The sequence below is a fragment of the Oncorhynchus masou genome, chromosome 9 (assembly GCF_036934945.1).
Source record: "Oncorhynchus masou masou isolate Uvic2021 chromosome 9, UVic_Omas_1.1, whole genome shotgun sequence".
Lineage (NCBI taxonomy): Eukaryota > Metazoa > Chordata > Actinopteri > Salmoniformes > Salmonidae > Oncorhynchus > Oncorhynchus masou.
The window spans coordinates 65,931,243-65,942,718 of NC_088220.1; the positions used below are offsets into that span (position 1 = coordinate 65,931,243).

General features: G+C 41.6%; 1 protein-coding gene across 1 annotated transcript; it reads right to left on the reverse strand.

The window, feature by feature from the left end:
• Positions 1-213: 213 nt before the first annotated feature.
• On the reverse strand, positions 214-9,196 carry LOC135546492 (heat shock cognate 70 kDa protein-like). The gene is made up of 9 exons (XM_064974960.1): positions 9,070-9,196; positions 7,172-7,381; positions 6,871-7,076; positions 6,562-6,714; positions 5,862-6,417; positions 5,254-5,456; positions 4,828-5,026; positions 902-1,134; positions 214-730 (listed from the first exon to the last, which is right to left on the reverse strand). Exons 2-9 carry the CDS (start codon positions 7,374-7,376, stop codon positions 554-556), a joined length of 1,932 nt encoding a protein of 643 aa, XP_064831032.1. The 5' UTR covers positions 7,377-7,381; positions 9,070-9,196; the 3' UTR covers positions 214-553.
• Between the last annotated feature and the right edge of the window lie 2,280 nt (positions 9,197-11,476).

Sequence of the window (11,476 nt, forward strand, 5' to 3'; positions counted from 1 at the left end):
CATATATTTCAGCTGTTTAGATAGTGTTTAGAGAATCATTGTACCATGTGCTTTTTTGTGTAACAACTGAAATAAGGCAAACTACTATAATTTTAGCAACCAGGAAATGGCAAGTGATTTCTGCATAGCACAGCTTTAACATCTAAATGATAAACCATGATGGTAATCAAGACTGTCATAGGTGTCAAAATTAAAGGAGGATCTGGAAGAGTGTGAATTCAAGAGATTATTTTTTTAATTGTTTTTTTAAGCCAACAGTGCAGTACAAAGGCAAAAACATTTTGCAGTCACAGAATTCCACTTGTGAAAAACATGCTCTGTATACAGTAGTAACCATTCACTGGTTGAACTGAAAACGTTTAACAATAGGTAGAACAGTGCCCATGAAAAATATTAAATTGATTGGTTGCTTTCAGCATAAAAAGATGAATGACCAAAACAAACAAAAGTAGTCTATGCAGATTGAAAATAAAGGTTCAGCCCATTCCAAGCTATAGAATGTGGACCACTATTTAGCCATATCCAATCAGGAGTAAAGTATACTCTGTATGGTTTAGTCCACTTCCTCAATGGTTGGTCCAGAGGATCCGCCTCCTCCGGGTGTGGCACCACCAGCCCCTGGCATCCCCCCTGGCATGCCCCCTGCACCCTGGTACAGCTTGGTGATGATTGGGTTACACACCTTCTCCAGCTCCTTCTGGTGGTGCTCAAACTCCTCCTTCTCTGCAGACTACAAGGAGAGAGAAAGAGAAAGGTACATTAGTGCTCTAATCTCCTTGTTGAGCCACCAGACATTTGTTTAATCAAATTACAATGAGGGACTACGAGCTCTATAATTGATTTCAAATATGAATGTTAACCGACTCCATTCTGGTTGAAAGGCCCAGGGCCAGTACTGTACCTGGTTCTTATCCAGCCAGCTGATGACCTCGTTGCACTTGTCCATGATCTTCTGTTTGTCCTCGTCGCTGAGCTTGCCCTTGAGCTTCTCGTCCTCCACGGTGGACTTCATGTTAAAGGCGTACGACTCCAGGCCGTTTTTGGACGCCACCTTGTCCCTCTGGACATCGTCTGCAGCTTTGTACTGCTCAGCCTCCTGGACCATGCGCTCTATGTCCTCCTTACTCAGACGACCTATGGAGAGAGGGACAGACAATGAGATGGAGGATTTGTTAAAGCATTGTTGGAGAGGACATCCCTATTTAAAATGGTGTGCATACTTTACAATGGCATAGTGTATAAAGCTACATTCTGGGATTCGGATGTTCAAGAATCAAAGGGTAAATATTAAAAATTTAATTGCCATGAACAGATACCCAGATCCCAGACTATAGATTTACATGTCAATCTGTGATTGGTTCATCCATGTTTGGACTTTTGAATATACTGTGTGATATATATATATATACACACACACAGTACCAGTCAAACATTTGGACACACCTAGTCATTCATGGGTTTTTCTTTATTTTGACTATTTTCTACATTGTACAGTAATAGTGAAGACATCAAAACTATGAAATAACACATATGGAATCATGTAGTAACCAAAAATGTTAAACAAAATCAAAATATGTTTTATATTTGAGATTCTTCAAAGTAGCTTCAAAATGCCTCATGAGCCTAGTCCAACAGTAGTACCCTGTCGGAACCAAAAATAATATTCAGATATTACACGTTTCTAATTTTCTTAGAAAGTCATTTTCATTTAAGTTGAAGTGTACTGTTAGCGAGCTAGCTAATGTTAGCTGGCTCGCTAGCGAACTTTACGTGCATGATCTTTGTAGTAATATTATTCGTACCGCAGAGCAATTTCCTAGTTATAGCCTAATGTTAGCTAGCTAACACTGAACCTGGTTTTTGTTGCCTGCAGATTCATGCAGGGCAGTAACGTCATGAGCTGGGATTATGTATCATTGTTTAGCTAGCTACATGTCTTGAAAGTTAATGCTGTCACTGAGACAACTGTTGATAGACGTTGTTGGTAAATTCAGAGCGCAGAATAACTGACAAATTTACAAACGCTCAACAGCCATTGAATATGGCCAATGTCAGTAAACGTTGGGGAAACAAGCGCAATTAAATTGTTGCCAGCAGCACAGTTGCAGTCACTTGCGATCTGGATAAAATATAAAACAGCCTAACCAGCTCTGCTAGGACGAGTAAAATGGTCAGAGTGAGCTGTTCTCTCATTTGTGTCTGGAAGTCGCAAGCTAGCCAACGTTAGCCAGTTTGCTTGGGTGCTTGACTGCGGTTAGGACAGAATGCTTGGCTCAACCCTACTCCGGCCTCACATGCAAATTCTTAAAGAGATGGGTGGGGCTAAAGCTTAAGAGGGTTTATACTAGAGGTCGACCGATTATGCTTTTTCAACGCCGATACCGATTATTGGAGGACCAGAAAAAGCCGATAATGATTAATCAGACGATTTTTAAAGATATATTTGCATTAATGACAATTACAACAATACTGAATGAATACTTATTTTAACTTAATATAATACATCAATAAAATCAATTTTGGCTCAAATAAATAATGAAACATGTTCAATTTGGTTTAAATAATGCAAAAACAAAGTGTTGAAGAAGAAAGTAAAAGTGCAATATGTGCAATGTAAGAAAGCTAACGTTTAAGTTCCTTGCTCAGAACATGAGAACATGAAAGCTGGTGGTTCCTTTCAACATGAGTCTTCAATATTCCCAGGTAAGAAGTTTTAGGTTGTAGTTATTATAGGAATTATAGGACTATTTCTCTCTATACGATTTGTATTTCATATACCTTTGACTATTGGATGTTCTTATAGGCACTTTAGTATTGCCAGTGTAACAGTATAGCTTCCGCCCCACTCCTCACTCCTACCTGGGCTCGAACCAGGAACACATTGACAACAGCCACCCTCGAAGCAGCGTTACCCATGCAGAGCAAGGGGAACAACTACTCCAAGTTGCAGAGCGAGTGACGTTTGAAACGCTATTTGCGCGCACCCCGCTAACTAGCTAGCCATTTCACATCGGTTACACCAGCCTAATCTCGAGAGTTGCTAGGCTTGAAGTCATAAACAGCGCAATGCTTGAAGCATTGCGAAGAGCTGCTGGCAAAACACACAAAAGTGCTGTTTGAATGAATGCTTATGAGCCTGCTGGTGCTTACCATTGCTCAGTCAGACTGCTCTATCAAATCATAGACTTAATTATAACATAACATACAGAAATATGAGCCATAGGTCATTAATATGGCCGAATCCGGAAACTATCATCTCGATAACAAGAGGTTTATTCTTTCAGTGAAATACGGAACCGTTCCGTATTTTATTTAACGGGTGGCATCCATAAGTCTAAGTATTCCTGTTACATTGCACAACCTTCAATGTTTTGTCATAATTACGTAGAAGTCTGGCAAATTATTTCGCAACGAGCCAGGCGGCCCAAACTGTTGCATATACCCTGACTCTGCATGCAATGAACGCAAGTGACAATTTCACCTGGTTAATATTGCCTGCTAACCTGGATTTCTTTTAGCTAAATATGCAGGTTTAAAAGTATATACTTGTGTATTGATTTTAAGAAAGGCATTAATGTTTATGGTTAGATACAGTCGTGTAACGATTGTGCTTTTTTCACAAATGCGCTTTTGTGAAATCATCCCCCGTTTGGCGAAGTTTGCCGTCTTTGTTAGGAAGAAATAGTCTTCACACAGTTCGCAACGAGCCAGGCGGCCCAAACTGCTGCATATACCCTGACTCTGTTGCAAGAGAAGTGACAAAGAAATTCATGTTAGCAGTCAATATTAACTAAATATGCAGGTTTAAAAATATATACTTGTGTATTGATATTAATAAAGGCATTAATGTTAATGTAAGGTACACATTGGAGCAACAGTCCTTTTTCGCGAATGCGCACCACATTGATTATATGCAACGCAGGACACGCTAGATAAACTAGTAATATCATCAACCATATGTAGTTAACTAGTGATTATGATTGATTGATTGTTTTTTATAAGATAAGTTTAATGCTAGATAGCAACTTACCTTCTTACTGCATTTGCGTAACAGACAGGCTCCTTGTGGAGTGCAATGAGAGGCAGGTGGTTAGAGCGTTGGACTAGTTAACCGTAAGGTTGCAAGATTGAATCCCCGAGCTGACAAGGTAAAAATCTGTCGCTCTGCCCCTGAACAAGGCTAGGCCGTTCCTAGGCCGGTGGGTTAATATTTAAAAAATCTGCCAAAATCGGTGTCCAAATACCGATTGTTATGAAAACTTGAAATCGGCCCTAATTAATCGGCCATTCCGATTAATCGATCGGCCTCTAGTGTTTTCGATGCTGAATAGGTGTAGACAAAGAGGGGATCTACAGTAGATGCGCCAAAACATTCCAAGGCCATTTTCTCAAAAGTGAAGTTCTAAGTTAATCAAACTTTCAAAGCAGAATTACTTTCCCATTGTTCCTCAGCTGTAGCGTATGATATACCATTTTCTAGCTCAGTCTCCACTTTGATCAAAAGTAAAAAATTATTTAAAATGTTGCTACATAAGACCGGATCGAGTCAGTCGGTCACATATAAGCTAGTTTAATTAACTCCTTTGTTTGTAAACAATATAATTGTAAACAAACACTGTTCAGTCTCAAAATATGGTTAAAACTAGAATTTTGATATCATGGATGATCAGTCCTTGTATCCATAGCTAGGTCTATACATTTGAGAGTGGGTACACATTTCTCCAGTCCCATCCCTCAACTTTTCCCCCAAAACAGTGGCGGGTGGGTGAGTTTTTATTGTTTGAAAATGAGATCTGTCCTTTAACTCTTAACTACTACTAAGTCTACCTTTGTCATTGGTGATGGTGATCTTATTCTCCTTGCCAGTGCTCTTGTCAGAGGCGGACACGTTCATGATGCCGTTGGCATCAATGTCAAAGGTAACCTCTATCTGAGGCACACCCCGGGGGGCTGGTGGGATCCCACACAGCTCAAACTTCCCCAGTAGGTTGTTGTCTTTGGTCATCGCTCTTTCCCCCTCATACACCTGACAGGACACAGACACACACTCAGGTCAACACTCATTTGGATACATTCTGATTAAAATCTCAAGTTTTAATGTAAACACTAACAAATAAATTAGTGTGTGGGTCAATATTGACTCCGATCCAAATTCAACTTAAATATCAACTAGAGTATATACTAACATTTTGACACTGATGGACACAATCCATTGAGATACCTAGGAATGAGTCATAAGTACATTCCGCTCACCTGAATGAGCACCCCAGGCTGGTTGTCTGAGTATGTGGTGAAGGTTTGCGTCTGCTTGGTGGGGATGGTGGTGTTCCTCTTGATGAGCACAGTCATGACCCCTCCGGCCGTCTCAATGCCCAGGGACAGAGGTGTGACGTCCAGCAGCAGCAGGTCCTGCACGTTCTCAGACTTGTCTCCGGACAAGATAGCCGCCTGGACAGCTGTCAACAGACACGGTGTCATCACTCATTCTTAAACAAACCATCAAAGAATTTACAATGTCTTTTCGATATTAGTCTCCAACCGGCACAGCCAGAAGAGGACTGGCCACCCCTCAGACTGGTTCCCCTCTAAGTTTCTTCCTAGGTTTTGGCCTTTCTAGGCAGTTTTTCCTAGCCACCGTGCTTCTAAACCTGCATTGCTTGCTGTTTGGCGTTTTAGGCTGGGTTTCTGTACATCACTTTGAGATATCAGCTGATGTAAGGGCTATATAAATACATTTGATTTGATTAGGGCTTCTCTGGATGAAGGTTAGAAATGGTAGAACAGGAAAAGACAGTTGACAAGAAGGTTTACTGGGCAAAGCTTTAGATAAAAGAGGGAGCTAGAAAAATAAAGCGCCTCACCTGCACCATAGGCGACAGCCTCATCAGGGTTGATGCTCTTGTTGAGCTCTTTCCCGTTGAAGAAGTCCTGCAGCAACTTCTGAATCTTGGGGATGCGCGTGGAGCCTCCCACCAGGACAATGTCGTGGACCTGGGCTTTATCCATCTTGGCGTCCCTAAGAGACTTCTCAACGGGGTCCAGGGTGCCTCTGAACAGGTCAGCATTCAGCTCCTCAAAGCGAGCCCTGGTGATGGAGGTGTAGAAGTCGACACCTTCATACAGAGAGTCGATTTCGATGCTGGCCTGGGTGCTGGAGGAGAGGGTGCGCTTGGCACGCTCACAGGCAGTGCGCAGACGACGCACGGCCCTCTTGTTGTCGCTGATGTCCTTCTTGTATTTGCGCTTGAATTCTGAGATGAAGTGGTTGACCATGCGGTTGTCAAAGTCCTCTCCTCCAAGATGGGTGTCGCCGGCAGTGGACTTCACCTCAAAGATCCCGTCTTCGATGGTCAGGATGGACACATCAAACGTACCACCGCCCAGGTCAAAGATTAGGACGTTTCTCTCCATTCCCACCTAAAAACATTTTCTTTTGTGAGTTAAATTATTTTTAGGGTGAAATTTGTCTCTCAAAACACATGGTCAATGGGCCTCAGGTATGCATTACAGTTCTGAGTTCTAAGTACTGTTGTTAGTGTTGATAAATATATATAAATGAACCTTCTTGTCCAGGCCATAGGCGATAGCAGCAGCGGTTGGCTCATTGATGATGCGGAGTACGTTGAGACCTGAGATGGTCCCTGCATCTTTGGTGGCCTGGCGCTGAGAGTCGTTGAAGTAAGCTGGCACAGTGACCACTGCATTGGTTATAGTCTGCAGGAGGAAATATTTACAACTAAGTCAAATCTTTTTTGAAAGTCAAATCTACAGTGTGAGAATAATGCATTTATATTTTGTTAAACCATTCAGTAACACCCAAAAGACCATAACATGCGTTGAAGACAGTGATAGGACTGTTGTGATGCTCACTTTGCCCAGGTAGGCCTCTGCAATCTCCTTCATCTTGACCAGCACCATGGAGGAGATCTCCTCTGGGTAGAAGGCCTTGGTCTCTCCCTTGTACTCCACTTGGACCTTGGGCCGTGTCGAGTCGTTGATCACTGTAAACGGCCAGTGTTTCATGTCTGCCTGGACGACATTGTCGTCAAACTTCCGCCCAATCAGCCGCTTCGCATCTGGGAAAAGGGGGTAAACAAGAGTTAATGCCACACAAGTACATCTTATATACCGTACATGGTATTTGATCAATTTCTACAAGTGAATTTCTAACCAAACACTGTGTTTGTGGGGTTCATGGCCACTTGGTTCTTGGCAGCGTCCCCAATCAGCCTTTCTGTGTCTGTGAAGGCGACATAGCTGGGTGTGGTTCTATTGCCCTGGTCATTGGCAATGATCTCCACTTTGCCATGCTGGAACACACCCACACATGAGTAGGTGGTGCCAAGGTCAATGCCAACTGCTGGTCCCTTTGACATGGTGTCTGAAAATGAAGAGCGATATCATTAAAACAAACTGTGTGGTGGCAAAATAGATTTTTTAAGAAATCTAGGTATGAACTCATTGACCCAGGTAAGTGATCCTGAGGGTAGACTCTGGGACAACTCTGTACAACTGGTCAAGTTAGGTCTATTTTGGTATAGGCCTGTGACACATGATGCTATTTTCAGAAAAGTCCATACTTTTTGTCGTAGCCTATTGTGTCATTGAAAGACCCCGGGACCACCTGTTCAAAAAGGAGCATTGCATTATTGGACACTCACACTGCTCTCAAGGCAGGTCTGCAGGTTTTTACTAGCGGAAGTGACTTTTCATAGCAGGTTTATGAGACCTTGATAAAAAGGTTAGGATACTTAATGTGGCATGTTAGGAGAATGAATGTGTAATGTTTGGAGAATTACATTAAGGGTAGGAAAAGGGTTAGAAATTGCTAAAATTGTCCCAACCCCACAAATCTAGATACAAACAGGTCTGCACTGAGAACAGTCTTAGTTTCCACTAATGCGGATTCTGCATTCAAAAACTCATCCTTGTCTTGACCTTCAGTGCAACAGCTGTCTTTCAACCAGACATTCTTCAAAGCATTTCGTCTTGATACAGACAGTTATTTTAGTAGCAGGTTAGAAGAGCCATTTCGCTAACCTTAGTCTCATAACCTGCTACGACAAAGTAACTTTGGTATCGAAGCAGCGTGAAGTGTGTTTCCCTAGTTACAGGTTGGGAGTAGGCAGGGGGGTAAAGAAGACGTGCTTTATTACAGCATTTGACATTTTGGTCATTAACAGACTCTTAACCAGAGCGATTTACAGTTAGTGCATTCATTTTAAGGTGGCCCAACCACATAACACAGGCATAGAAAGTACATTTCTCCTCAAAGTAGCTATCCGCAGTCAGTTAGAAAGGGGGGGTGGGGGGGAATAAGTGCAAGTCACGTTACTGTTTACGTTGTTTTTAATGTCCACCTGTTTTAACTGAATAGCTAAAGTAACTCCATACGTATTAACACTTTAACCAAATTAACGTGGTAGAACAAATCCTCGAAGCGATTCCTCACTATCACCTACTCAAATACAAAACAAACATTTTGCCTGGAGTTGTGTCACTGAGGGCTCTGCCCTGCCGCGGGTGGGTTGGGAAATTGCTGGAACATTCAGTTCAGTTTCATCACCATCCAACTCACGTAGGCTAGACTTGATAGGCTTGCCATTAAAATAAGTTTCACACGCAATTATTTAAACTCGAACATATGTTACCAGCACATTAGGCTACATCGACAGAGTAAACCAATTGTTCAACTGAATTGGTTAATGTTGGAAGGCAAGCCTTCTTCACAGTTAGCCTAACAAGAGAGCGTCCCTTTAAACTGCAAGCAAACTGAAACTGCCATATCCGATGACGCAATCATTGAAACTATTTTTGCGTTCAAAAATAATGTAGCCATTTTCAATTAGAATTTGGGTTTACAGGAGACGTTGAATATGGCGATTCTACAGGAGACTTGAATATGAAACCCAACCGTAGGTAACGCTTCCTGTGAATCCAGATTATGCCTAATATAGCCATTTATGCTTGCCGTTTCAGTATTGCTTCAAGCTTGTTTGCCTAACTTACTGTTTTTCCATCTCCAACAATTGTAATGCTGACATTCAACCTCAATTTAAAAAAGCTTACCTTATTAAAGATAAGAAATCAGACAGAAAATGTAGCTTCACCCTGAACAGTCCCGAAGGTTTCCGCATCTACAATATTCTCGCAGAAACTGGGCGGGCTGGTGATTTCTGAGGTATATAAAGATTTTCGCAGAACAGTCTAGAACTGAGCGATGTAGCCAATCAAGTCAAGCTTCTTGTGTGCCACAGGGAGGGGCAGTTAATTGAATGCAAGTGTCACAAAAAAAGTAATGGTGATGTCCGAGGCAGGCCAAAACTCCATCCCACCTTAATAATTTCACAGTATTATTACAACCTATTATTATTATTTTTTAAAAATCTTTATTTAACTAGGCAAGTCAGTTAAAAACAAATTATTATTTACAATGATGGCCTACCAAAGCATCAGCATCCTGGGGTCCAGCAAAATGAAAGCAGTTATAAACAATTGAAAACATTACATTACATTTCACAACTGATTTCACAACACATTAAGGGTGCGTTCATAAATTCACTCTGGCTGTCTACTCCGATTTCAGAGCACTCTTGCCTGAGAGTAATTCAATTGTTGCGAGAAGCACAGTTAGAGTCACCAATGCTCTGGAAAAAAATGTAAACAGCCTAACCACCTTTTCTAGGGCAAGTAAAATGGTCAGAGTGAGATGTTCTCTCATTTGTGTCTGGAAGTACTGTAGCTAGCAAGCTAGCTAACGTTAGCCAGTTAGCTTGGGTTCATGACTGCCATTGGGAGGTCAGAACTCTCGGATCAACCCTACTCCTCCACCGGAGCATCCAGTATGCGGTCTGAACGCTCAGAGTACACTCTGGCACTCCAGAATGAATTTACGAACACATGCCCTCCGGCCACTCCTCTATTTTTACATATCTACAACACAAAATCCATGGGTGTATGTGTGTATAGTGCGTATGTTACCATGTGTGTGTATGCGTGTGGCTGTGCCTGTGTGTGTCTCTTCACAGTCACCACTGTTCCATAATATGTATTTGTATCTCTTTTTTAAATCTGAATTTACTGCTTGCATGATTTACTTGATGTGGCATAGTTGAATGTAGTCATGGCTCAAGGTAGTTCTGTGAGCCTCCCATAGTCTGTTCTGTACTTGGGGGACTGTGAAAAGACCTCTGTTGGCATGTCTTGTGGTATGGATGGGTGTCTGAGCTGTGTGCTAGTAGTTTAAACAGACCACTCAGGTGCATTCAACCTCTCCACTTACTTTGAGCCAGGAGAGATCGACATGCATATTATTGTTAGCTCTTTGTGTACATTTAAAGGCCAGCCGGGCTGCCCTGTTCTGTGCCAATTGTAATTTTCCTAAGTCCCTTTTTTGTGCCCACATGACTGGACAGTGAAAGAAAGCAGAGCAGCACTTTATTATGGACAGACCTCTCCCCATTTTAGCAACTGTTGTATATGTTAAGACCATAATAGTCTAAAATCCAGGGTTACTTCAAGCAGTTTAGTCTCCTCAACTTGCTCAATTTCCACATTATTCATTACAAGATTTAGTTGAGGTTTAGTGAACGATTTTTCCCATATACAATGCTTATAGTTTTGAAATATTTAGGACTAACCTATTTATTGGAAGTTACACTACCGGTCAAATGTTTTAGAACACCTACTTATTCAGGAGTTTCTTTATTTTCTACATTGTAGGATAATAGTGAAGACATCAAAACTATGAAATAACACATATGGAATCATGTAGTAACAAAAACAAAAGTGTTTAACAAATCAAAATATATATTTATATTTGAGATTCTTCAAATAGCCACCCTTTACCTTGATGACAGCTTTGCACACTCTTGGCATTCTCTTAACCAGTTTCATGAGATAGTCACCTGAAATGCATTTCAATTAACAGGTGTGCCTTCTAAAAAGTAAATTTGTGAAATTTCTTTCCTTCTTAATGCATTTGAGCCAATCAGTTGTGTTGTGACAAGGTAGGGGGTATACAGAAGATTTCCCTATTTGGTAAAAGACCAAGTTTGTATTATGGCAAGAACAGCTCTGTAACGGATCTCGTCCTCCTCTCCTGAGGAGTAGCGAGAAGGATCGGAGGACCAATGCGCAGCGTGGTAAGTGGCCATAATGTTTAATCAAAACAGAACACTGGAACAAAACAATAAACGTGAATAAACAAAACAGTCCCATGTGGCAACAAGCACTGACACAGAAGACAAAAACCCACCACTCAAAAGTGAAACCAGGCTACCTAAATATGATTCTAAATCAGGGACAACGATTGACAGCTGCCTCTGATTGAGAACCATACTAGGCCGAACACAGAAATCCCAAATTATAGAAAAACGAACATAGACAACCCACCCAACTCACGCCCTGACCATACTAAAACAAAGACATAACAAAGGAACTAAGGTCAGAACGTGACAGTACCCCCCCCTCCCCC